The following is a 27,194-nucleotide window of genomic DNA, read 5'->3' on the forward strand; positions in this document are numbered from 1 at the left end:
TAGCTAATCTTGATAAATTGACTAACCCAGTGTCACAGATTAAGCAGCACGAACAAGAATTTTTTATTTTTTTATTATTTTTAATTGTATTTACATGAAGCAACACATCAATACAAAATTACTATTCGATAACATGCGTATAATTAACGATTTTTAGTAAGAAATCGATTTCAGTTTTTTTGCCTTAAGTTGTCATGGTTATACAAAAACAGATCACATACACCGTAAGAAAGCAGACTGTTGGTACTTTGTCATTGGCTGTGCTCATCTTCTCTCCAGAAAGCGTTGGATGGACTTGTCAAAAACAGAGAGGAAGAAAGCTGCGTCCGCCATAGTGATGCACATGGGTGGTTTGATGCGGAAGATCTGAAGAGTAAAAATTATTCCACGTAGTTGCGTCAAAACACCACATTGATGACATTTCCCTTACATTGTAGCTCATTTCAAAGTGTATTTTGAAATTCACCTAGACCGGTATAAAGAGCAATTACATGATCTCAATGGTGAATACAAAAGCCTCAATTGGCCATTTAAACTGTTGGTAATCAAAATAGCAGCACTCATAAAAAAAATAAAAATAAAAAAAAAATGAATGAGCTACTGTATTTGCAAATTATATTACCTTAGTTACTAATTCTTCATATGAAATATCAAATAAACAACCAAAGTAAAGACAAGTCAGAGCGGGTCACGTTGACCCATAAATATTACTCAGAAACTAACAACCATAGGGTTGAATAAATACAATTAAAACAATGTTTCGGAATTGAAACAATTATACATGAACTGCTCAATGCACTTTATTATTACTAGACCACATATTTTAAGTATGCATTTTAACCGTATCTATGAAAGACATGGCACAAATGTTGCCAAATCAAATCTAGACTAATCTCAAAACCAATATACAAGCTGTTACTTTACCTGTCCATAAAGTCCTGCCTTCCCAATGAGGACGCCCATGTCCTTGATGTCCTCAAAGATGGCGGCCATGTCCTGAGGAGGTAATGGCACTCTGCTGGCCTGAGGGAACAAGATAAGTGGCTATACATGAGGATTCTTTAAGTAGTCCATGTAGAAATTGTTTTGTTTTCGGTGTATGTGGTGGTGGTTGCTCTTATGCCTAGATGCTTTTTGTGGTTTAATAACGAGTTTGTTTTTTTTTCCCCTTTGCAAAAAGAAATGAACATAAGCACAAACTGGAGTATAGTCACCTACGTGTGCTTGGTTGTATCCATGGTAACACTTGAAGGACCGATGCACTTTAAAAGCTCTTAGCAACTGCTCGCTAAATATATTGTTGAAGATTTGAGTTTAATGGCAAAAATGATCAGAAAAAACCTGCAGGAGAAATAGTTTTTCCCTGAATACTTCAATTTCAGTATTTTTCACAATTAAAAAATAGATAATACATTGTCAAAAAATATTCCTGGTACACTTTAGTCTTCCCTACTTTGTGTAAGGCAGGGGTCTCAAACTCCAGTCCCCGAGGGCCACAAACCTGCATGTTTTCCATACTACTCTTAAACACACCAGATTCAAATTTTTAAGCTCCTGCAGAGCTTGTTGATGAGCTAATAATTTGATTCAGGTGAGTTAATGACAGAAGCAGAAGCAAAAACACGCAGGATTGCAGCCCTCTAGGACTGGACTTTGCGACCCCTGGTGTAAGGGTTGGTTAAACAAAATGTAGGTAGGGCTAGGAAAAAATGTCAACCAAGTAGGGTAAGTTAACAAAATTTGCATCACCAGGTTCCATGTGGACTTTTTGGCAGTCAATTTCAGGGCCAGGCAGGTCGGGCATCAACTTTACGTTAAGGACAATGTTACCATGTATGTGTGAAAAATGGTAGTAAGTGTTTGTTGGCCATATTGTAATCGCTAGCCAATGAATGCTAATTGCAATTGCTCACAGGTGAGCGTGGCTAAATGCTGTTGATGTCTGCAACTTCCAATTTAGGCAAGATGATAAATGTAGTTATAGCCAATCACTTCAACTCCCATTCAGCCTTTGGGTTATGGAGAAAAAACAACAACAAAAATTACATACTGTAAACTATGGTGTGTCTGGCCTCCTTTCTGCTCTGATACAACTTCAAAAGTCAGAAAGAGGGTGCAAATAAAAATGACAAAGCTGCTACCTACCTTGTCTCGAACCATTTCCACACCGATCTGCAGCCCTTTGCCACGGACATCCCCAATGATGTCATACTTGTCTCTGAGCTTGGCGAGTTCCGTCATCAAGTGGGTTCCCACCTCATGACTGTTCTGCTGCCTTCCTTCTTCTTTGATAGTCTGGCAAACAAAATGGCCGTGTATATGTTAAGCGTTTTTCTAATTTGGAAAGTGCTCTACACATAATTTTGCAAAATTTAACTCTGTGCCAAGCGTTACCGGGAAAGGAAACCTCTAGAGGGCCAGTATAGTTAGCATTTTCACTCATATTTTAAGGCCAACAGAATATTGTGTGCTATGTCTAAGTAAACATGGGGGATATCATATGAAAGATAAATTTCTATTTCTTACTTAGAATTGCATGCAGATAACAGCTATATTGTATGTGTGGCAACACTGCTATCTAATGGCCACAGTTATGACTACTGTGCTCAATTGGCTTGTATTAGGTTAGCATTAGTCAAGGGTGTCAGCTACCCTCCATAAAAAAATGTATTTAACGAGATTTGTATTATTGTTACTATTTTAAAAGATGAGAATTCTTGCCAATGGCACTCAGTTAAAATAACACAAGTCACATTCAGATCCACTGCAGATGAGGCCAAAAGCTTTTTGATTTTCTATGAATCAAGGTTTTATTTTTGTTTTGTAGTTGTAATGTGTTTAGTGTTAATACTTCAGCATAAATGCTTAGTAGCTTTATTTAAGCTATCTAATTCTATGCTTAACTCAAGGTTAAGGTTTGAGCATAGTTTAAAAAAAAAAAATAACTCTTTGGACGGGCAAAGACATATTGGGTGAAATGGCCTTTTCACTGTTCCAAATAGGATGCAATTCTTACGTCGATGACAGAAGAGGCGATGGCACAAGCCAATGGGTTTCCTCCAAAGGTGTTGAAATGAACTCCCTGTGCAAACCTTTCTGCAATCTCTGCAAGCACGTCCAAATGACAACTGTTACACAAGGCAATATTTACAACATACACAACAAGCCAATATTTCCCATTTCATGCAAAAATCAGTGGTCAGCTGTAGAGTCTTAAATTCAATTGTTGCCATTGAATGGTTTTAGCAAATTAGTTTTTATCAATGTTTTCAGGCACAACACTTGGCCCTTCACGGTGCACAAGTATGACTTCAGTTTGAGTTGTAAGAATGTTTGCTTTAGCATCAGTTCATTATTTGCAGTATTAACGTACCGGAAAATAATTTAATTACAGTATAGTCATTTACTTACAGTAAGTTTTTGCATTCATTATTTCCATCTCAATTTTTTTTTAACCTAATTTTATGTGTGGCTAGCTAGTTCCTGAATGCCTTCTAGAAGTCATTGATGTTTTTACTTGTGTATCTGTGACTTTTGGGCATGAAACAGATAAAGCATTACAACATTTTGATGAATGATAAATATTTTTATATATGCAGTATATGCAGATAAGCAAGTTATTTAAGAGGCATTACTCTAGCTTGTGATCGAATCATTGCTCTTTGACTCACTTGGATGCGCCTCAAGCTTTACAAGATTATGACTTAATAGCAAAAAAGAAGAATCAACAAGGCGAATTGATAGGGATTTTGCCTCGTTTTGGGAACTCATTTTGGTAAGAACTGATCAAATGATAACGTGCAAGCAATTGATTTACTAACATATAGCAAAATAGCAAACAGAATACATAAAGTGCTAGTGGCCAGAATGACCTGGACCTTTAAGTTGAAACGTTTTGTATGGGTTAAGGATTTAGTAAAATTATAAAATGAGAAATGGAAATGTGAGACTTTTGGAATGAAAAAAAAAAAAAAAGTTCCCTAACATTCCGAATAACCTGAACATTTTGATACTTGAGCTTTCCTGACAATGTGGTTAGACTACAGTAAATGAAGTAGGGCGAAAATACAATCTGGGACTCAATTAAATCATTCTCTTTGTGAGCGGTATGAAGCAGTTACCGCCTGAATGGAGCGTTGCTTAGCAGCACAAAACATCTTGAGTTCTGGCTACCTCGAACCATGGGGGTTTTAAAAAAACATCTCCAATGTTCCATGTTCAGCTTGAAATGTATAATTTTAAGTGGTCTTCCTTGAACTGTAGCTTACAAATTCTTAAAGCCCCCAAGTAGCCATTAGAAAAGAAAGCGCCAATCCCTTCATGTTACACAGCTAACCCCACCCCCCTTCTTAAAAATCAGAGTTACTGAGTGCTTTTTGTCTAAACTAGTGTTAAAAGCTACCATTTTCATTTTCTTTCTGTTGCTACTGCAGCATTTCATAATATAGCGTTCAAAAATGCTGGGCAAACTGACTCAGAGCCATCAACTGACTAAAAGCAAAACAAGAACACACTGAAAACAACAACTGCATTGTGTGAAACTATGCTTTTTTATTATATAAAAGTTTTTATTTATGGTTTGTATTCATTTATGCACCAATTAGAGCAGCGCTTCGTTTCTTTGTATACCAACTATACACTGTCAATAAAGGCATTCTATTTTATTCTCTTCTATATGGACGCACTGGCAATGAGCGAGCACAGTGTGGAAAAAGGCATGGACGCTAGGGCTAATGCTGTGGCCACTGAGGCTACTAAAAGTGCATATAGAGCAGTGGTGTCAAACAAATTTTTATTTTGGGCCGCATTGTAGCGATAGTTTCTGTCAGAGGGCCGGAATGACTGAATTCAAATACATTTTAAGTGTGTTGATCACGCATTTATCAAGATTTGATATCAGAAGCCAGCAAAAACTGTTTAAAAGAGATTTGGAGAGTAAGAAAATGTTTTTCTTCCCCCCAAATTTTTAAAAGTTAAAAACAACTTGCAATTTTGGTATTTTAGTCAGAAACCTGAAGTCAAATCAGCATCAAGGGCCACAAAAAGTGAGGTGGCGGGCCAGATCTGGCCCCCGGGCCTTGACTTTGACACCGGTGATATAGAGTGTCATCTCACCCCGTGTTGTAACCACCGCTCCCATTGGGAAGCCGTTCCCGATGCCCTTGGCCATGGTCACTATATCGGGTAGAACGTTGTGACCTTGGAATCCCCAGAAGTGGGTCCCTGTTCGGCCAAATCCCGTCTGTACCTATAAACACATTGAGACACAATGTGCTGTGAGAATTATTTGTAGTTAGACCATGAAGTTGAGACTCGTTTGTCCGCCATAATTTAGTGGAACTTTGCTTATCTTTTCAGATAAGGAATCTGGAACTGATTAGTCAACGCAAATGTTTACTGGCCCCATGTTTGACTGAAGGTGATCAGCAACAACACTTAGGTCAGGGATGGGCGGTCAGGCAAGTTTCAAAAATAAAAATTGTTTATTGTAGAGTAGCGATTTTAAGTTGTGACAGCAGTTTACACCACTAGATGGCCGACATATCTTAGGCCCCTCTCTCATGGATGATTTTTGCTTCCCAAAAATTTTCTGACCACTATGTTGAGGCGCTCTCTCGCAGAGGGACTGACGTCAGCGAAGGTAGTGGCTCTTTTAATCTCGTCTGTACGGTATTGCATCAACAACTAAAATAATCAATTCCTTCGATTACCTAAAATAATTATTTAATTTTAGTATCTAAAGTAACTGATTGGTACTCCAGTACCAAGAATAACCAATTGCTTTATTACTTAAATGGGCCCCTATCATAAGAAGCCAACTTTTGAGCTTTTAATCACGTTACAATATCGATTCACACTAAACGACCTTAGTTTTTTTTACTTCCTGGTTAGAAATGTCGGTACCATAAAACCCACATTTGGCCAACACGCTTAATAGTTATATGCCTATATTTAATTGTGGAAAGTGTAAAACTATCTTGATCTAGGTCCATTAATAAACTACAGAAATTTCATTAGAACTGAATTATCTAACATATCTGGTTTAGTACTTAAATACCTAAAATCGTTTCTGCATGCATTCATTTTCTAGAGCAACTTATCCTCAAGGGTCACAGGCTTGCTGGTGCCTATCCCAGCTGATTTCGGGCAGGAGGTGGGGTACACCCTGGCTGCCAGCCAATTGCAGGGCACACAGACGAACAACCGGTCACACATCCAATCACACCTAGGGACAATTTAGTATGTCCGATTCACCGGAGTGCAGCTACGCGGGCTTGGGCAGAACATGCAAACTCCACACAGGCCGGAGTGGGGTGGATTTGAACTCAGGTCCCTGAACTGTGAGGCAGATGTGCTAACCACTGCACCACCAAGCCACCATACTTGAAGGATTTTTTTTTTTTTTTTTAAATGCAAAGAAGGACTTTGAACAATGGGGGGGGGGGGGGCGTATGTAGGTGGTTTTTGTTTGCTTCAAGAACTTGTTAAGCAATGGATAATGCATTAAAAAGATTAAGACTTGCATTAGGAATGGTTGATTAAAAAGCTGTCATGCAAATATATTGTCATACATTAAAACCTATGAGTGATGGCACTCAGTTTGACAAAAAAAAATATTTTTAAACCTCATCAGCAATGCAGACACCGCCTTTCTCTCTCACAAGTTTGTATGCCTCCTTCAGGAAGTTTTTAGGGTACTGCACCGCACCACCAACTCCCTGCAAAAACAAACGGCTCATGTTAATTCATTCATTCGAAGTCACTAAACAAGACTTTTCTTTTGTGAGTATTTCTGTTTTGACTTCTTCAACCTGGTCTATCACACCTGAATAGGCTCAGCGAAGAAACCAGCTATTTGACTTGGGGTGCTGGTGACAAACGTCTCTTTAAGTTGTTCAATATAGTGTTCATTTGCAACGCAGCAGCCTGTGGAATACAGCCAAGACTTACAGGTATTGTACTGTTTCTGAAAATGCAGTTAATGATTGACATAGACCTTGAGCGTCTCTTGTGTTGTCCAGTTGCAGTGACAAAAATAACCTTTACGCAGATTGTTAAGACGGCATTTGATTGGAGCAAACTACTCAAATCGACCTTAATAATGCAGTGGTTCAAAAAATGGTAAACGTTACTTAGGCTTGATTAAGGGGATACATTGCTCATGTAATCTTAAAACAAGCCTAGTATGAACGCAATGTATACCTTGGGCACAGTTACATTCTCTAGTCGTCTGCACAGGAGAATCCCTGCAGTGGCTTCCCCCCCAGGGACCTCTGAACACATCAGGGCACATGGTCTGTTTGGTTTTTAGGGCAGAAAGCAAAGCACCAGGGTCCACAGTGTGTATTGCACATTTTCATGTGTGAGTCAAGTGGCAAAACAGAAGGAAATGCAAAGTTTATAAAAAAAAAAAAAAAAGCAGTCTTTCCACAAATTGTAATTGTGTTAAGCAAATGCTCAGAATACTGTATATTAAAACATCAGTGGTTCTCAAATGGCGAGTATTTGTAATCCAGAGGTATGTGAGGGAGTGGAATTTTAACATTTTGCTGCAAGTATCAGTATCACTAATTCAAAAGGTTGAAAATGGTTAGTGATAAAGGGGTACTGTAAATATTAGTGTATTATTGCTACTTTGGTGCTTAAAGGGTTAAATCAGAGCACTTTTTTTTCCCTCTCCCCTATCCAAAAATATTTTACGGCAGCTACGGGGGTAGTAGTTCACATGGTGTACCATATTGATACAAGATTACGAACCACGGGTATGAATCAGAGTTGCAAGAATGAAATAAATCATGAATGGAGGTGCAATAAAGTCCATATTTTAGGACAAACCATGTGACTTATTTCTCACAACTATATTCTTATAAAGCTCAATCAACCCACGTAACCTTGAAGTCAACCAAAGCCTCTTTACAATATTAACATTCCATAAGATAGCTAGTCTGAAGACACCTTTTTTTTTTCTTTTAATTCATGGAGGGCTATTTTGTGACTTGCTGTTGCCTGAAAATGACTGTTGCACATGGCTCTGGTAACAGCCAAAAAAAATAAAATTGTGCTGCTTAATTGCTGCTCTTTTCAATGAGGCCCTAATACTATAACATTGTAGAACAAAAATAATGGTTTTCACTCACGTTTGTGCAGCCTAAGCCAGTGGCAATAGGATACTTGTACACTTGTTGTGAAGTCAGACCCATGGATTGTGGGCTCCCTCCGTGATACGATCCCCTGCGAGTGAAAATGCAATTCAACATTCAAAATGATGTACTTCGGCTGCAATCTATTTAAACCAATCCTCCTCAAATGGTGGGGTGGGCGCAGATGGCCTCAAGGAACAGAAAAAAGTTAATTAGGCTTAAAAGTTCAAATTTGTTGAAAGTATTTATATTGCCTTTATTCTTGTTAACTTTAAAAAAAGCTACTAGGTTTACAATTCTAGGTAAATTTTGACGGATAAGCCAAATCTGACGACAATCCTCAGGTTAAAACATCGGATATTTACACAGATCGTATATGGAATTTATACCTTTTTAAATTTAAATTTGCAATAAATTGAATATTTTCTCAATATGCCCGCTTACAGCAACTGTGTCAAATAAACACCTTGCACATCAATTTTATTATACATACACAGTATATCAAATTACATAAACTTATATCCAAGATCTTACTCATTTGATACATAATTTTTTAATACGATACTTTTAAAACTCGTTTTAATACAGCCGTTGATTCACATTTTTTCATCTCTATATCATAGTTCCACAAAATGACACACACATTTGTTTTACCAGTGGACTGCTTCTAGGAGGCTAGCAAAAGGGGGGGGAAAAAAAAAAAAAAAAAAAAAAAAAACTACAGATAAGCCACATTGGACTAAGCTGCAGGGCTCAAATCTTGAGAAAAAGTTGCGGCTTATAGTCCTAACTTTACAGTCACTGCAGCAAGCTCGGAGCTACAAGAAATCGTGTGACAACAATGCATCTCTAACAGACTTGCTGCCAAATACATCACAACTACTTTTGTTCATTTAACTTTTCTATTCTTTAACTAGTCGTGATTTTTAAAACATTTTTTTGATAGATAGAGCCTACCGTGCTGCTCACCAAGCCACAACTCAAACAGAACTCATATTTAAATGACATAGCTCTTTGAAAGTTGATACATCAACGTCATAGCACTGAGAAGAAGCTGCGCAAGAGCATCCATTAGCCATGAAAACATACATTAGCAATTCAGAAAAATTAATGGCTGATTTGTTAAGCTCAAAGACCACTTCACTAGGTTCCGGTGAAGATTTAATAAGAAAGTAGATACTACCTCAAAGAGATGATGTCAAAGTTGCCAGTATACAGCCGGGCCATACATGTGGCTAGGTCATTGGCTTCCGAACCGCTATTGGTCAGATATATTACCTGGATGGGGAAAAGGCAAATGTGTAAAGCAATAAATTATTGCTATTGATCAGTGAGTTGTAGTAGATAGTTGGTTTGTTAGGATTACTGTCTCAAAACCTGACTGGCTGATTTCCAGCAAATCACAGTACATTTGCCACATGTGGAAAAAAAAAATGTTTTGTTTACACAAATCATCAGATCTTGACATTACTCCAACTGAGTGGACATTTATTCAGCTTGCTGTTTGTTTTCTCTGAAGATAATTATTCTGGGAACACTAGGGCTTTTTTCTCCTAACATTTTGTAGTTTCTCAAATTGATTACTTTATTCTTGTCACATCAATTACATTCCTACAATATTGTGACTGTTTATCAACAAAGATGGGGTGCAGAAAGATGGATTGAGTAAGAGTGTTTTAACTTTTCCATTGCAACAATCTGGCAACAAATACAGGTTGAGCCAGTAGCCCTTAATTAAAACATTTAGATGGAAGAGTTCAGGTCTGTTCACTTAGTGAAGGCCTGCACTTGACTGAAACCATTCTAGTGGTTATTCTGATTTTACAAAGAAATGTTTGACGTACCTTGAGAGGATCAGGCAAGGTAGATGCTAGTTTTTCACAATATTCGTGAATAGTAGGATAAGCGTATATGTTGGTTGTGTGCACCAGCGTTCTCAGCTGCTGTTCTGCGGCCGCCGTCACTTTTCTGCATGCCACAAATAGGTCGGTATCACCATAAAGACAACAAAAGTGTGAAGAGGGGAAAAAAATGTCAGCTTACGGATGGCAGTGGCCTACGCTGACTGTGGCCACGCCTGCAAAGAAATCCAGATAGCGCCTCCCGTCTACGTCCCACAACCACTGCATGTGACCCTGATGAACGAACACCGGTTTCTTGTAGTAGGTCACCTTCATTGTCATAGGATGGCAGTATGTCCGGCGGATCTCCATCATACGCTCTTTGGACATCCCCTGAACAGACAAAACCAAGAGTCATTTTACCATTGCATATCAACTTTTGTGGCAATATTTTCCATATTTCTATCGTGAAACCAAACTTATTTCTTCCAAAGGTGAAGGAATATACAGAGTAGACACACAAAATGCAAATTTAGACATAGAAAATTAGCTCTCAAAACGCGGTGAGATGGAATGAGCTCAGGCTCACTGTGACATGCTTGTCATCACCTCGTATTCTTTTGGTTTGAAGTCGCATGGAGGCATCTCTAGCAGGTCCTCAGAGGCGGTTTTCTGATGAGACTGCCCTGTGAAAGAATCAAGCTCAATGACATTTTTCATTCAAAATTTAAGACTACATAAAAATGTTTTGGTTCAATGTTAATAGTTAAAGTTACACAGTAGCTGCTTGGTGGGTTTAATAGCTTACATAGTCAAAAACAACATCAGCTTTCTCTGGTTAGTCACACATGCATCTAATGCAGAGTAGTACTTTGCTACTTCACATAATTTTTTATGTGTACTTTGAGTATTAATTTTCTGATGACTTTATATTTTTACTCCCTAGTCTATGCATTTGGACGCATATGTTTACTTTCTATTTTTCATGTGATCAAGAAGCCTTTTTTCCCCCCCCCTCAGAAAAAAAGATGCAACTAGACAAGTAAAATCAAACACTTTTGAGATTCATTAAGAGTTTGGAGGCAGATATGGTGTGTTTAAAAACACAAAAGTGCGTGTGTGTGTGTGGTTGGTTGGGGTGGGGACAAAAACATGCCACAGTTCCATTTCAAGCCAAATGTCCTCTTGATCTTTACCTCCAAACATGGTAGACAAGCAAATTCTGATCCGTACGGTGATCAGTATCCATTGTATGGCTATGTTGCCGAAAGGGAAGTTAGCCTATAATATTGTGAATTTGTGACTAAGCTATTTGTTAGGTCATCTATGGGGTTTCAGGTTGCGTGTTAGGAAAATAGCATGGCTGTTTATAAATACACATAATGTAACTATTTTGTTATTTTGCAAAATTTGGGATTAATCTTTGACTGGAAGATGCATTTAAAAACAACTCGGCACCTCTCTCAACCAGGGGTCTTCAAACTCTGTCCTCGAGGGCCGCTGTCCTGCATGTTTTCCATGTTTCTTTCCCCGACACACCTGATTCAAATGATCAGGATCATCATCATCAGGCTTCTGCTGAGCTCGTTGATGACCTGATCATTGGAATCAGGGGTTTTTCCAAGTTTCTTTCCCCAAAACACCTGATTCAAATGATCAGGATCATCATCAGGCTTCTGCTGAGCTCGCTGATGACCTGATCATTTGAATCAGGTTTTTCTCTTGGTTTCTTTTCCAGACACACTTGATTCAAATGATCAGGATCATCTTCTGATGAGCTTGCCGATCATTTGAATCAGGTGTGTCAGGGAAAGAAACATGGAAAACATGCAGGACAGCGGCCCTCGAGGACCGAGTTTGGAGACGCCTGCTCTTGACGAATTGTTCTCTAAAACTGTTACATTACTGCTTGTTGTAATGTTAAGTGAGTCAAGTTCATTGCTGTGATACCACTCGTAGTTTAGCTCGCAACGAAATGCAAGACAGTAAAAGTGCTAAACGTCGCAAAAATAGCATCGTTTATCAGGTGAGATAATTCATTGATAGCGTGAAAAGTCAAAGTTATAATAAGATTAGAGGGGGAAACTGAGGGTTTCTATGGTAACTTACCTCCAGCTGTGTGGAATTTAGTCAGGGCGTTCAGTGGAGCGTAGCGACGCGAAGCTACTTTATGCATCTTTTTTACCGTGTTTTCCTTGAGACCAACAACGTAATGTTGAATGATGGACAAATCGTCTCTGGAAACTCGACAAGTGTATAACCTCGGCGGTGCGGTGGTTGTGATGTGGTCCGCAACCAGAAAGCGTCCATTGACCCCTTTTTATACCTCGACCAATCAGATTGCGCAACGTCATCAGAAAATAAGTTTACAAACCTCTGAAGCTAAAAGTTTGGCTTTTGTCAAGACATCACTACGGAATATCAATATTTTTTATTATTTTATGTTTCAAGTTAAACGTTTGTGTTTCCCCCTATCAGGAAGTAGTGAAGGTTTTACAACTTTAAAAGCAATATTGATCACCTCTATTCACATGTGAAGCCCTTTGAGACTTCGGTGGTTCAGGGCTATACAAATATACTTTATTTTTTTATTTTTTTTGTAATGTTCTGTCAGACTTTTGATTTTTCAATTCATATCAAGATATTGATTCATTGATCCTTTTGAAATGTCACAAAACCAGCGTATGCGACTATGGTATCACCTCGTTCTGCCACGAGATGGCCCGTATACCTATTACAAGATAGGCAATTGATAATTGGGAAATTGAGAATCGAATCAAAAAAGATCTCCCGGTATCAAATGCAAAGTGAAACAATGAAGAAAAATATTCTACGAGTTTCTATTTTCTATCTATTGACCACTCAGGCAGGTAAAAACAAAAAACACAAAAAAAAAAACAAACAAAAAAACCCCAACAATATATGTAATTGGGACACACTAAACTGTCCTTTGGTGTGATTAGGTGCGTGAATTATGATTGTGAAGTCAAATCAATTTCAAAATTGATTGTCACACATTTACCTAGTTTTGAGATCAGAGACCAGTAAAAACAGTTCCAAAGAGGGATTGGTAACAAAAAAAAATGCTTGTTGCTTCCCCCCAAACTTTTTTAAAATTGAAGAAAACTTGCAAATTTGATACTTTAGTCAGAACTTTGAAGTCATAATTAGCATTTCGCGTGTCAACATAAAATGAATGAATTTGGCCCCTGAGCCTTGCGTTTTACACCTGTGCAAATGGTATGAATTGACCTTGTAATAAAAATTAAGGAACTCTAAATGACTGGACAGCCACTGATAGAATGAAAACGTACAGCTTCCAACTTAGATAGTGCTGGAGGATCAACAATTTGAGCAAGAAAGACCAAATGCGTCACTGGGCTTATTTTTAGCCACACCCACTGTAGCACTATAACATTATTATTTATTTATTCTTTACTATAATATTGTTCCCAGTCTTTGCACATTTTTAGCAAATAAAAAAAAAAACATAATTATACGCACACACACACACACACATATATTCACACACACACATACATATATATAAAATCTCAATTTACTGTACAAGGACTTAAACGTTTTTTGTAAATAAAAAGTATTTCATCTGATTTGGTACATGTGTCAAGTCTTGCTTTTTGGAGTGAAAAAGACCATGTTCCATTAATAAAGTCTTTTTTGTGAGGACATTTTTTTTGTGGCTGTAGTAAAAACTACGACTCAATCCTAGACTATATACACAGCATGTATCATCCTTTTTCAGGTCATACAGGATGCATAAAATCAAAAGTCAGTCAAAATTCCACATGAGTACTTTCTTTGTGGGACAAAAATCATACTTCTAAGTGAGTAAAGGCTTGTTTTAGAGAAATATTATATGTCTTTTTGTCATTATTTTTTATTCAAAAATGAAAAAAAAAAAAGAAAAATAAAGGAAAAATAAATCACAATTTCAGTTTGCTGGAAAAATCGCAGCAACACACGAAGTCTCGTTTTTGTATTTTTACATGAGCGGTTTTGTCCATTTAGTAAAAAATATAAATAAATAAAAACAAAAGACAATTTCACATGTATAAAGTTGTCAGTTTGTTGTCAATGGAAAAAGTGCGGCCGTGTCTACGTAACCGCTTGTTGGCATGGTGGCGTGCATACGGTTGGCACTTTTCTGGCTCACTTCGGCAAAAATCATCCCGGCCTCTCGCCCGTCCACCGTTCCCTCCGATACCTTCTGGAGCAGTAGCAGTGTGTCATCGCTGCCCACCCGCTTCACGAGGCTGTAGTCCCGCTCCTGGAAGGAGGGCTGCGAGGGGGATGCCTCCCCACCACTCCACGGCCTGAGGACGATCACATCGTCATCCACCACTGTCTGCACGCCCACGTACTCCACTGACCAGCGAGCGGGGGACTGTTTGTGACCGGACGCGGAAATATTGATTTCGCTGCGGGCCTTGATTTGCTTGCACACCCGCCCCTCCGAGGGAGCCAGAAGCCGAGCGAGGCCGTCGGAGAGTTTGTGTCGAGGTCGGTCAGGCGGGCCGGTAAACGCGGGCGACGTTCTACCTCCGGTGTCGACCCCGGTATCCGCCCAGTCTTCCTGTTCGGACTGCTCCGCCGTGCTGCCTTCTTGCTCTTTGGGTCGGCCAAACTTGTCCATCAGCAGGGTGTGACTGTCGCAGCTACCCCGGCCCGAGTCACTGTCGGATGTCGAGCTCTCCAATTTGAAGCCGCCGCCGTCCAGGCCTTTGCTCGTCTCCAAAATGGCCTCCCGCTCCTCCGGGATGTACACCTCTATGTACTCCACCAGCAGATCCTCGCTGTTGGGTGATGATGACATCGGGGGAAAGTTGGACATCATCAGCGAGCTGAAGATTTCCTCTGACTTGCCTTTCTGCATGGGAAGAACCGTTTATTGGTTATGCAAAAGTTGTCAATTTCCTTTTTTTTCATATTTACTTCAGCATAAAAAAACTAGACAATTGGGGACAAAGTCAAATGGCCAGTTTCTCAACTTTTGGTGTACCACATTTCCATATGCAGAGAAAATCTGAGACTAAATGCTCGAATGAAGCTCTCTCAACTCACTTCAGCATGACTACTCGAGCATTAGATCATTAGAGTCGCATATTGAGATCATTTGTTCCATGAGTACAAATGAAGGAAAAAAAAACACAAAGCATCTCATCTGTTCTTAATTTACCGAATAGAAATGCAAATCGCTCTTTGAATGCCAATTGTTTTGAGAAAACATTCCTCAGGGTGCCCTCTGATATTGAGCAATCTGACAGATCTTTCAAGCCCACAGAGACTTGTAGTTTAGAACTACAGTATATGTAAACACAGAAACTATCAAATTGGTATTTCATCGGGAATCGTCTTTTGTAAACTGCGGTATAAAATCAGTTGGTTTCAGCCAGAACTCCTGCAAATGAAAATTTACAAATTATGAAACTCAAGCTGCCACATCAAAGCTTCAAACCTTGGCATCAACCTTGGAGTTACAGTCGTCAGGAGTCTTTTTTCCTTTGGACAATACTATTATATTTTCATCCAGAAATGCATAAACAGCTTATAAGTGTCAAATTCTTCCACCATGTGCACCTCAACTTTTTGTCTCCGCCTCCTTTCATTTTACATCTGGGTGGTACGGTGGAAGAGTGGTTAACGCGTCTGTCTCACATTTCAGAGTCCCAAGTTCAATTCCAGCTCGCTCCGATCCTCATGTGTGAAGTTTGCATGTTCTCCCCCAGCCAGCATGGTTTCCTTCCGGGCACTCCGCCTTCCTCCCACATTCCAAAAACATGCATGGCAAGTGTATTGGACACCCTAAATTGTCCTTAGGTGTGATTGGGTGCGTGAATGCTTGTTTGTTCCTATGTGCCTAGCAATTGGCTGGCAAACAGTTCAGGTCGTCCCCCGCCTATTGCTTGGAGACGGCTGCCATCTTCACCAGCAAGACAGCAACCCTAATGTGGATAAGCGGCTGGATGAATAAAGCTGACCTTGTCCAAAGGCGTTATCACTACAATTGAACGGCCACATTCTTTCTTTAAAGTACTTGATCAACTTGATACTGCGATCACAGCTGGCCAGGTTGTCCCTCTGATAAAAACATAGTTGAAGAAAAAACGCTTGTCGCGGCGCACCGCATTAGACTGCCATTAAACAGTTAATCTGTTCTCACCACCAAAAAAAAAAAATGCCAAAACATCCAGTTACAACACAATCAAATAATATGCAAAACAGTTAAACAGTTTGAAAATCATGAGCAGAATGAGTGACTGCTTCAAGTGTACATGCGGATGATATAGAATGATGATATAAGAATATATGCTTGAGAGAAGTACATTGTCAAAGTGTGTTAAGATTCTTTATGATCAAATATCCGCTGTTTAAAGGAAAAAAATGTGCTTTTCTGAAGCCCATCTTTGATATTTCCTATATGCGTTAACATTAAGCTAGTGGACCTTACTACGGCATAACTATGTTATGTAAAACCGGTTATTTTCCATCCATGAAGGTCATATCATAGCTGTATCAGAGGCAGGATAGCTCCTATGTCACTGCTATTTCAAAACTGCATTTCTCTGTGTAACTCTTCTCTGTGTCCATATTTTAAAAGGCATCGGCATTTAATCAAAGTGTACCCTTTAGGATCTTTGCGTAACATGTATTATACTAAAAGAAATAAGAGGTTATTACCTTTAGAAGCTGGTTATCGAATCCTTTTATTTTAGGGCCTGGGATCGGTGGTAGGAGGTAGTGTTTCAAGCTTCCCAGATAAAAACAGAGGAACATCAGAATTACCGAAAGAAATCGAAACCAAGGCTAAAATGTCACTTCTGTTGTTAACATTTTTTTTTTTTTTTTACCTGCGACTATTCATGTGCAGAAACCATGTGATGATGATGAAGATGAAGGCACAGACAGCTGTTATGACAACCCACGCTGACTTTTCCCGATTAAAATCTGTATGTACATTTCAAAAAACAACGTCAAACACACACACACCAATCTCCTGTCTCTTATTGAATTGTTCTCATTGTTGGACACTACGTTAGATTACACATTAAATCCAGGTTAGAAAAAAAAATTGATTGCTGTTGTCTGTGTGTTTGTGATGACTTACAGTCAGGGAACCGGATTTGGGACACAGAGCTCCAGTTGCTCCAAAAGCCGTGGTCGGGCTTGCAGCGCACCTGAATGAGGTACAAGCCGCCGGAGCGCAGGCTGAAAATGTTGAACATCTTCTGCTGGCCGGCCACATGAGTCTGAACACACACAATTCAGCTTCTGAATTTCAACGGTCACAAAATGCCCACATATCTACAACTAGCAATCAGCGAAAAGCTGTTTTTGATCAGCATGTGGCAAAATGGCTTTGCTGCTAAATTTGTACATCACAAATGCAATATTATTCAGAAAGCCATGTTCATGCTATGTGGAGGAGCATAGAACATATTGTAACACTAAAAACAATAGCACTCGCATTTTGTGCGTTTGGGCTAGGCGGTGGTAAAGATCTGACGTAAAACACATTGAACACAAAGCAGGGATTTTAAACAGTGTTCTAATCCGAGGGACCAGCTGGCACACGGACTAAGGCGTTGAAGCTCAGGTTTCACCCACTGGCCGCTGCCTTGGAGACTCCCCTCGGAGTGGCAATAACGTGAACAAAATGTTACTTGTATGTACCTCCCACTCGTTTTCTCCCTCCAACCGGATGCGAAGCTCATAGATGAGTGTGATCCAGCCGGAGCGAGTGTCGGCCTTGCGCGGCGGCGCCCACACCACTCGCAGGAAGGGCCAGCCTTTGTCCTCCATGACACTAAGGGTCACGTTCTCAGGAGGGTTGGGCTGGACTGCACAGGAAAAGCGCAACCATGGTATTATATTTAAAATACTTTACACAGGTGTTTTTGGTCATATAAAAAAGTAGTGATTATGCACTGTAGTTGTGAATGATTTTAAAAAGGAATCTAATGACAAGTTCTTTCTTCAAAACTGTGATTGCATTTTAACATGCGATTGTTTTTTCAAAGGTCATCCTTGCTTGTTTGTTTTTAAGAAACAATGAATTAATGAATCTGACGCCTGAGACTTGTCCAACCCACAAATATTTAGAATATGTATATAACCTATGCCCATTGCAATGCATTGGGATCAAATGACAAACCTTAAACCCGAAAAAAAATCTCACCAAAATGCTGCTTAACATTCAATAAATTAACAATACTAGAGGGAATAAAATCTTACTGAATGCACAGAAAAACTTTGGATTAATAATGATGGCAGCAAACAACACCCTTGTGGCGAGCGAGATGGTTTTAGCTGTAAAATCTAATTTTCAATTATGTCATTGATCGATTGGCACTCGATCATAATGCTAGAACTGATTTTGCATTAAATGTCATAACGTCATGATTTGTTGAAGATATTCTGCATAAAATGTGAGATATCTGCTCATCTAGTCTCACAGATCAGGTCCTCAAAAAGTTTAACAAAAAACATAAAATATCAATAACACACACACAAAAAAATACATCTTGGCACAAATTTGCCTCAAGATGGCGGTAAAGTGATGTTTTATTGCGAGGATGCTGGTTTCCATGATGGAAGTTCAAAATCTTGATGGTCAAATGCAGATTTTTGAACCAATCAATTGGTTTGAATAGGGTTCAAAGCCTCATTCGTTCTATGGCGTAATCAAGTGGTACAGAGGCCTAAGAGTTTAACAAATGTTGAGAATTCTGCAGCTGTTTAGGAAAGTTACATAAATGTGCTTGTATGAACAAAATACAGCAAGTCCTATGAAGATAATTTGTTATTTTTTGGGGGGAAAATAATAGATTTTCCACCATAATTGGCTTTAAACGGTTTCTTTTTCCGGAAAGTATTTCAACAGCTTTAGAAAATATTCTTTTGGAAGGCAAAGATGAACCTGGGGTGAGGATGTATATATTTTTTCTCTGTCTGCTAGTAAAAAATTCACAAAATGTGAGATGACAGCTGATCGCTATTGTGTATATTATATTAGCTTTGCCCGCCTAACCATCGAAGCACTTCCCGAAGCAGTCACATGGTCTAGCTGGCCAACGAGGCGTCTCAATTGATCATTTTCTGATCTTGCTCATACGAAGCGCTCGTCGACACGCGCTTTGTTGGACACGCTTCTCCCATTACTCGACACAGGCCTCGGGACCTCAGCACATTTCGTCACGTCACTAGTTCAAACTCCAAAGTGATTCTTTTTCCTAAAACATATGGATGAAATATGAGTTTAAAAAACTACTACCCAGAGAAGAAGTCAAACACTTACCAATATAGACCACATCTACGTCCACGGGGTCGGAAAAGGTCCTGCCTAGTAGGTTGGTGGCCACCACAGTGATGTTGTAATTGACCCAGATTGATGTATTGTTCTTGTTGAAGAAACATGAGTTCTCCCCGCCCGTGAAGTAGTCAGGGCACTCGTACACGACGTCAGAGCTGGAGGTAGAAGAGGGGGAGCGCAAGTCAAGAGTGGGTGGGAGAAGTGCCATTATCGTGCTTAGAAAATAAATTCGAATAAGTAATGACTGGCGGTGTTTGCGTAAGCATGACAGTCCACGAGAATGGGCAAATAAGCACAGCACAATTAACCAATTTCAAAATTAGGCTGATGTTTGAGAAAATGCAGAGAATAGACTTCGACGCAGATGGACTTTCATGCAGGTTGCCCAGCTTTGGAGTAGAATAATCTTGTCTTGCTTTGTGGATGCTAAAATCTATGCCGCGTAGCTCTGTGTAATCTTTATCCTCTTACGGCTGTCTGCGAGCCACCAAGCAGATAACCACAGCGGACAATGCGATACGTTTCCGTTTACTGAATGTGAGGAGGTGAGATAGAAACCAAAGAAAAAAGGGAGTACTGACGACCTTTCTTTGCGGTAGTACAGCGCGTGCGTGGTAGGTAGTCCTCCATCGGAACCAGGCTGCCACCAGCAGGTGAAGGTCTCTTTTTCGGGGGAGCGACAGCTTGTCAGTGTGGGCTTCCCTGGCAGACTGACACCTTAGATGCAGATATGGAGGAAGCTTTAGATCAGCATGACCTATGGGCCCTTTTTTGTGATCAAGGGTCATACCGATGTCTGTGTCACATTTTTGGATGTAACTACACATTTTGATACAGGAGATGACATACTAGCAGTTGAACAACTTATTACCTCAGCACCAAATCAAAACTTGTTTATCCAATTACCTTCACGACCTTGCAGACACTATAGTACCATGTATTGTCTGCCATGTCCCTATTACACTGTTGAAATCAATGTCTAAATGCAGCGGTTCCCAAATGGTCATTTCAGGGAATATGTGAGATTTTAACCGGGTTTATTCATGAATCAGTAAATGGGCCCATAACATGATATTTTATACTTTCCAGAGTGTAATACAGTACGTGCATGTGAATACTTATGGCTCATTGGCGATTCAATTTCTTATTGAAATTTAGTGGTACCAGTTTATTTAACCAGGAAGTAAAACGCCTTGTTTGCAGAGACCGCACCTCTCACCGTGTGGCTTCCTCACCCCCTTCATGACGTCGTTCAATGCCGGCGGGCCACAAAACATGCATCTATCCATCATCTCGACCAGTCATGCTCACAAGGCTCGTGGCTCATGGAGACTGTTCCAACAGCGTGAATAATAGGGCCATACACAGACGTTTTACTGACACTAAAATGCAAAACAGCGTCCATACATCGCTTTCACTAACATACATTCCTCCTATCAAATCAATCGCCCTGGGAACCCAGTATTTATAATAATGGTTCTGTTCGCAGGTGTGCTGACTGACGTTGATTGTCCAGCTGTGCGCTCCCTATCACACATTTTCACCACCAGTATTTTCTACATGAAAACGTTGTAGCTAATAAGTGAAACGTTGCTGTTTACTTGTCTGACTTAGGGCAAAAAATAAAGCAAGGGATGCTTAGGATTGCACCAATGATAGAAAATGATACTTAGGGAGAGTTTGGGGTAAGAATTCTACATTTAAACATGATTAAAAAGTCAAAAAAGTTGACATTTCATGCTATGCCTCCTTATAATGCAACAATTGGAACCGTTATTTTTCTTTTCAAATGAAAAGCAAATGAATTGAAAGGCAATGAAACATTGCTAAACTGTTTTACAGTGGCTCCTTTGCACAACATTGTATGCCTCTCTTGTGTTGGTTATCTTGTGTTGGTTATCCCTTGTGTTGGTTGGATGGTACTTAGCTGAAAAAAATATTTCACAGGGGGTGCATCATTGAAAAAAGGTTGAGACCCAATGACCTAAGAATTTAGGCTTGCCGTCAGCGAACATAAGCAGATGTCTTTTCAGAAGGGTGTTCCTAGTACTCACATATTCTGCAAACTACCAAATGACTGGTCTCAATTTTAGACAAATACTTCCACATAGGAAGCAAGCTGACTGGCTGTGGACACAACCTTTGAGAATGTACCTTGAGCATGTGGTGTGATGACCAGCAACAGCAGCCAGGTCAATTTCAGGACATTCCTCATCGCGGCACCACACACTTGAAGGGCTGCAGGATGGACAGAAAAGATCAACAAAGAATGACGGGAGATGAGATGTACTGCACGGCAAAGATGTGTTCCTCAATCCTGCTTAAAACATTATGAGAAAACAAGTCAACATTTGATGAAAACCTCAGAATAGGCATAAGAGAGGGGGGTGACAATCGAATTAAAGTCATAACATTCAAAAGCAAAAGTATTCATACCACCAGAATAAAGTATTTTTTTACAGCAGTCAGAATATTCAAAGAAAGGTTTTTCTTGAGGGACAAAGCGACAGGTAAAATCGAATCAACATTTTAATAAGAATAATTGCTTGTTTGCAACCAGGTAGTAATGCACATTACTGCCACCTACTGCCCGCTTGTCTGTATTGCATTGGGCTGTTTGGCATCTCATCTACAGTGGATACCTGAATATTCCCCTACTGAAGGGGTGGGGTGTTGTGCACTGAAGAGCATATATATTCAACGCTTTTTGTCTTTTGACCACAGTTATGAATGTATTGCTTTGCTGCCATTTTGTGGAATCCTGTTCACAAGGAGCTAAATTGAAGTGAGATGAGGAGCTTCACTTTGACAAAAGTGGTGCTATGTCACCATCTTGTGGTGTGTGCAGGCAATTGTAAACCTTTGATATCACTCAAAGGTTTGCTCTCTCTGCAGATGCGATGAAGAGCTGAGCAAACTGTCATTTTCTCAATCTAAAAAACATCGTTTTCATCGTCTCGACTGTATTTCTCTCTTCATGAGGCAAAGGATTACTGATGAAATAAATACAATCCTCTCCATTTCTGTCTACCTCTACCAGCTGGCACATGAGGCATAAGCGATTACATAACTGGGCGGCAGCTAGCTCCTAGCATCGCTAATAGTACACAGTGTGACCCTGTTCATCTCTGAACCCGGCTAGGAAAGCTGCCCCGTAAGCCATCTCGCTAACTAGAAGAAGCACATCTGGCAACAAGGCAAAACATGTGCTTAAACGCAATGAATGCCAACCATTTTCTGTGAAAGGAGTAGTAATCAAGACTATACTAGTAGCATGCTATGATGCCTGTTGTTCACCTGGAGCGCCACTTCTTAAAACGCTCTTCATGGTGGTACCTCGAAAACGTCACCATGATCTGATAATTGGCATTAAGGTCATGCCACTGGATTAGCTTCCTGCTGTATATAGTGTTGCTTACGTAACCAGACGCCACTAACTAATAAGCTGCTGAGAAGGGAGGAGAGCACCACAAAATACTGTCACACGTGAACCCCGTCAATGCTTTAAGAGACTTGGCGCGGCGTGTTTAACGCAAGACCACTGACAAATAATTTTCACCCTGAGGCATTTCCATCACCATGATTGGTCTCATCCTAATTGTACCAATTAATATACTGTAAATTTCCAAACAATGTACGGTAAACGACGGCACATGGTAATGCCCTTGTGCAAATTACTGTACTGTACTTTTCATTCAGGCTGTAATGGACGTATTTTTATCACATTCTTAATCGTGCTACTTTTATAATCGAACAACACCGAAAATCAGTAAGCTCCACCCTCTATTTGTTACCTTTTGAGGCAGAAACACAGCCAAAAGAGGTGTGACATTAACACAGGCTGGAAACGATGTCCAGGTTGCTGTTCTGTATAAAATACCCTCGAGAGGCGAACTCGCCCAGCAACTTTCCATCTTTGAAGGTAGTATCAGTCACACGTAATTCAAAACTGCCGGCAAAAAGTGTCATTGTTACATCGTTCCCCTCCAAGTCACCAGAGCAGGAAGGATTTGTCCGATAGGCAGGCCATCTGCTGGGAATTTTTTCCCTCCCTATTATTTTCCCATAGAGCAGCCGACAATTTAGTGATTGTAGCCTATTGGTCACAGGGTGATTTTTTTTTTTTTTTTTCCAATCAAGTACCCACTAACTAGCGCAAAACATTTTTGATGGAACCAGAGCGCTGTGCCATCTGTCAGGTTGGATAGCATACAATAAGCTCGAGTATGTATATTTCTGCTATTGTAAACCATCCGTTGTAAAAATAAATTCACAATTTACAAGATGACAAAACACAATTCAAGGCTATAAAATGGAACATTCAACGTGTCGACAAAAGTCTCTGGAGTCACATAAAAAAATAGAAAACAATAGAATGTCTTTTATTGTCATACTACACTGGGAAACTAACAAAATTGTCACCGCTCTGATTGATGTAGACTTATGTAGTGATATAAACTGTAAATACAAATGAATAGTATATAAATAAAGAATAATTAGAATAGAAATGATACTGGTCTCTGAGTCTGTTTGTCTGACAACTGAAATGTAAGAGCTGTAATATAAAGAGACACAACTTCAATTTTACTCTATACCGGCATTTCCATGTTCAGGTTTAGTTGCCAAGTTATTGCAATATGAACTATTTCCCCACTTACAGTAAAAGAGATTTGTTCACATCAGATTTTATGTGGATTTTATTCAAACAACCTCACAGACTGGGAGAAAATACAAACTCCACACAGTAAGGCTGGAGTTAAGATTCAAATCCCGCACCTCAGAACAATGTAACAGAACAGAAGTGCCCAGGACACTTTTTAGTAATAGGGCAAACTACATATTGATGTAATGGAGTGTAAACCTTTTTGTAACATCACTGCCTGTAAATGTGCTGCAATTGACTTCCTTTTGCCTGCGCAATTAAAGACTTGTGAAGCCACAGTTATGACTCCATCCATCCATCCATCCATCCATCCATTTATTTATTTATTCATTATCTGGAGCCGCTTATTCTCACAAGGGCCACTTTGCGAGACAGCAATGGCGTGTGTATATATTAAAATATACTGTATATATAATGTCGAAAGCTGGATGTGAATCAGCTAAATGGATTTGTCTTTGAATAACAGAATTCATTGTAAAGCAGCATAAGCCCCACCACACAATTATTTTAGAATGCATTTGCTATAAAAGCAAAATTACATGTCAGTATCGCAACAGTGCATTAACAATTACAGGGCACACATCGTGTTATATTTGGCCATAGATGTACCATGAAAACTCAGAGATTTCCTACCATGCACTGTGTTGGTTTTGTTATTTGAACCAGGTGATATTAATGCACAATTCATTTCGTGCACGAGTAAAAAAAAAATCACATTTTATTTTTTACTAAAGAAGGGTTCGGTGAATGAGCATATGAAACTGGTGGGGTTCGGTGCCTCCAACAAGGTTAAGAACCACTGCCTTATACTGAACAGTGCATGTATATAAAGCGGTAAGGGCGGAAAGGTTTCTAAATCTGTAATCCAGTATTGACTTGATCGGCTTGTTGCTATAAAAGCAGACACCCCTCTCGCCATCAACCTGCTTGAACCAGACTCAAGCAAACCCCAGCGGAAAAGCAGATCTCGCCCACGGAAATCTCATTACAGGGTCTATTGTAAGGCTTCTTAGCATATGCAATGAGTATACAGCTTTTTCTAAAGATAATAATGATCACTTTTGAAATACGTTGTCAGGGAATTTTTTTGTTGGGCACTACGTTTCTCATGTTGGTTGTAGCTGCTCATTTGAGTTGACATGTCAATATCAATATAAATGTAAAACACCAGCTACAAAGATATCTAAACAGATGTAGAATTACTTTCTTTATAATGGCACATTAACTAACCATTAAATTGAGTTTTGTGTATAAAAAATGTGCTGGGTTTTATTAGATTGTGTAAATGTAAATACTTACCACTTACATGCATACTCAAACTAAAGGAAAAAGATAACGCTCACAGTCTGAAATTGTTTCCTTCGCCATTTGAATCAATTATATTAACTGCATTATATTTTAGATGTATTTTCATTCAATTCATATAAATACAAATTTAATTTGCATACTGCATTTCTGCAATTACGATTTGATTGACAAGATTTTTGGAAATATTTTATTTGTGTACTGTATTTGTATAGTAGTTCACACTTATATATCTTTTTACATATTTCATTTGTCCAGCATTCTACTTGTAATTCATATTTAATAGTAGTTGTATGCATGTGCAATATTTTATTTGAAATTCATATCAGGTAATATATTTTATTCAAAACATGTAAACTCATACTTTTTTTTTTTTTACTACATTCCCCCCCAAAAGCTCAACAGCTACTTAACACTTTTGCAGTTCAGTGTACAGTGTGTTGATGCATAGATTCATGCACCTATCCCAGTCAGGTATGAGCCCCCTCATGAAATACAGTATCTGTAGTTTTTTTTTTTTTTTTAAATGTAAATAAATCAAAATCAAAATCAAAATGAAAAATGAACTTACCAGTCAGTCAGTGTTAGAATGTGTGAGTGTGTTAGCCGGTGGTGACGATCCACACTGCTCCAAGTAATTCTGTCCAAAGGCGAGGCGGACATTACTGGCAGAGCTGTGTGGGTGGTTCAGCCGTGGTGTGGGAGGAAACTTCGCAACATCACTCCGCCTCTCAGCATGGGAGGGGTAAGAAAGAGAATGTGACAGGCCAGTTTACACACCCCTTTATGGTCCAACGGGAGGAGCTGAAAAACAACAGTAACCTTTTAAAACAATTATTTTTCCCAGTGACCCAGCCTATTCATTTGTGTCCACAGTTTGTCTCCATTGTCTCAGCAAGACAGCAAAGTTCATTGCAACCCACCCATGAGACAGTTCTTTGCTGAGCACTCTCGGACTATGTAGTGAAGCTCAAATGAGTCAAACTAAAGAAACCTCTATAGAAACCAAAAACAAATGTCCATAAAGGACACAAATGAATAAACTGGGTCTCTGGAATAACACGCACTGTACAGTATAGCACGGTTGCTAAATGGAAGCAAGGCCACAACAAATACTGTAAGAACTTTTTATTTTTTTTTCATTAGGCCATGGCATTTGTAAATTTGACGGTGTATAGAGTTCAAAGATAAATTACTAGTGGTGTCCAGAATGATCACTGAACTAAAACTCCATCCATCCATTTTCTGAAGCCGCTTATCCTCACGAGGGTTGCTGGCTTGCTGGCTTGCTGGCTTGCTGGTGCCTATCCCAGCGGACTTCGGGCAGTAGGCGGGGGACACCCTGAACTGGTTGCCAACCAATCGCAGGACACACAGAGATGAACAACCATTCACGCACCCAATCACACAATGACACACACAAGGAAGCCGGAGTACCCAGAGATAACCCACGCAGGCTCGGGGAGAACATGCTAACTCCACAAAGGAAAGCCAGAGCCAGGTGTATTCGAACTCGGGTCCCAGTGACTGTGAGGCGGACGTGCAACATACACTGCCCCATTGAGCCGCCCTGAACTAAACCTCATAAACTTATAACTAAAATTTGATGCATTTGTACAAGGATCCTCTCAGCCCCCACCAAAAAAATAAAAGCCTGATGTCTAGACACCTAATATGCACTGTAAATAAATAAATAACAAGGTGAGTACATTTGCCTAGTTCGTTTCAGGCACATAACAGACTACTAGGGAATTTTCTCTTTCGGAAAATAGCCACTATACCTCAAAAAGATGACTCTTTTTTGTTTTTTTTTTTCATTCTCTGAGTGTGTGAATGGTTGTTTGTCTCTGTGTTCCCTGCAATTGGTTGGCAACCATTTCAAAATTGTCCCCCTGCCTACTGCCCGAAGACAG

At 39.5% G+C, this 27,194-nt stretch overlaps 2 protein-coding genes across 2 annotated transcripts; both read right to left on the reverse strand.

The window, feature by feature from the left end:
* Window positions 1–72: 72 nt before the first annotated feature.
* Window positions 73–12,288, reverse strand: agxt2 (alanine--glyoxylate aminotransferase 2). Its single transcript, XM_088435067.1, has 14 exons — window positions 12,092–12,288; window positions 10,592–10,668; window positions 10,185–10,375; window positions 9,986–10,109; window positions 9,325–9,419; window positions 8,139–8,232; window positions 7,204–7,297; window positions 6,827–6,927; window positions 6,627–6,719; window positions 5,116–5,248; window positions 3,017–3,105; window positions 2,146–2,295; window positions 925–1,023; window positions 73–366 (listed from the first exon to the last, which is right to left on the reverse strand). Exons 1-14 carry the CDS (start codon window positions 12,156–12,158, stop codon window positions 265–267), a joined length of 1,509 nt encoding a protein of 502 aa, XP_088291193.1. The 5' UTR covers window positions 12,159–12,288; the 3' UTR covers window positions 73–264.
* A 1,076-nt stretch (window positions 12,289–13,364) lies between these two features.
* Window positions 13,365–26,013, reverse strand: prlra (prolactin receptor a). The gene is made up of 9 exons (XM_088435938.1): window positions 25,853–26,013; window positions 21,468–21,551; window positions 19,898–20,030; window positions 19,299–19,468; window positions 17,675–17,841; window positions 17,109–17,250; window positions 16,852–16,948; window positions 16,682–16,751; window positions 13,365–14,870 (listed from the first exon to the last, which is right to left on the reverse strand). The coding sequence occupies exons 2-9, from the start codon at window positions 21,526–21,528 to the stop codon at window positions 14,064–14,066; spliced, it is 1,647 nt and encodes a 548-aa protein (XP_088292064.1). The 5' UTR covers window positions 21,529–21,551; window positions 25,853–26,013; the 3' UTR covers window positions 13,365–14,063.
* Window positions 26,014–27,194: the final 1,181 nt, after the last annotated feature.

This window comes from Hippichthys cyanospilos, chromosome 15, assembly GCF_059441005.1.
Source record: "Hippichthys cyanospilos isolate Australia breed blue-spotted pipefish chromosome 15, RoL_Hcya_1.0, whole genome shotgun sequence".
NCBI classification, from domain to species: domain Eukaryota; kingdom Metazoa; phylum Chordata; class Actinopteri; order Syngnathiformes; family Syngnathidae; genus Hippichthys; species Hippichthys cyanospilos.

Bases quoted from the DNA above. Each gene is read 5' to 3' on its own strand.
- prlra (XM_088435938.1), bottom strand. From the start codon at position 21,528: ATGAGGAATGTCCTGAAATTGACCTGGCTGCTGTTGCTGGTCATCACA. The intron at 16,949-17,108 runs GTAAGTCATCAC...ATGTACATACAG, and splicing joins CCAAATCCGGTTCCCTGACT to ATTTTAATCGGGAAAAGTCA. The intron at 16,752-16,851 runs GTAAAAAAAAAA...TTATCTGGGAAG, and splicing joins CTGCACATGAATAGTCGCAG to CTTGAAACACTACCTCCTAC.
- agxt2 (XM_088435067.1), bottom strand. From the start codon at position 12,158: ATGCATAAAGTAGCTTCGCGTCGCTACGCTCCACTGAACGCCCTGACT. The intron at 6,720-6,826 runs GTGTGATAGACC...TTGTTTTTGCAG, and splicing joins TCTTCGCTGAGCCTATTCAG to GGAGTTGGTGGTGCGGTGCA. The intron at 2,296-3,016 runs GTAAGAATTGCA...TTTGTTTGCCAG, and splicing joins TCGCCTCTTCTGTCATCGAC to ACTATCAAAGAAGAAGGAAG.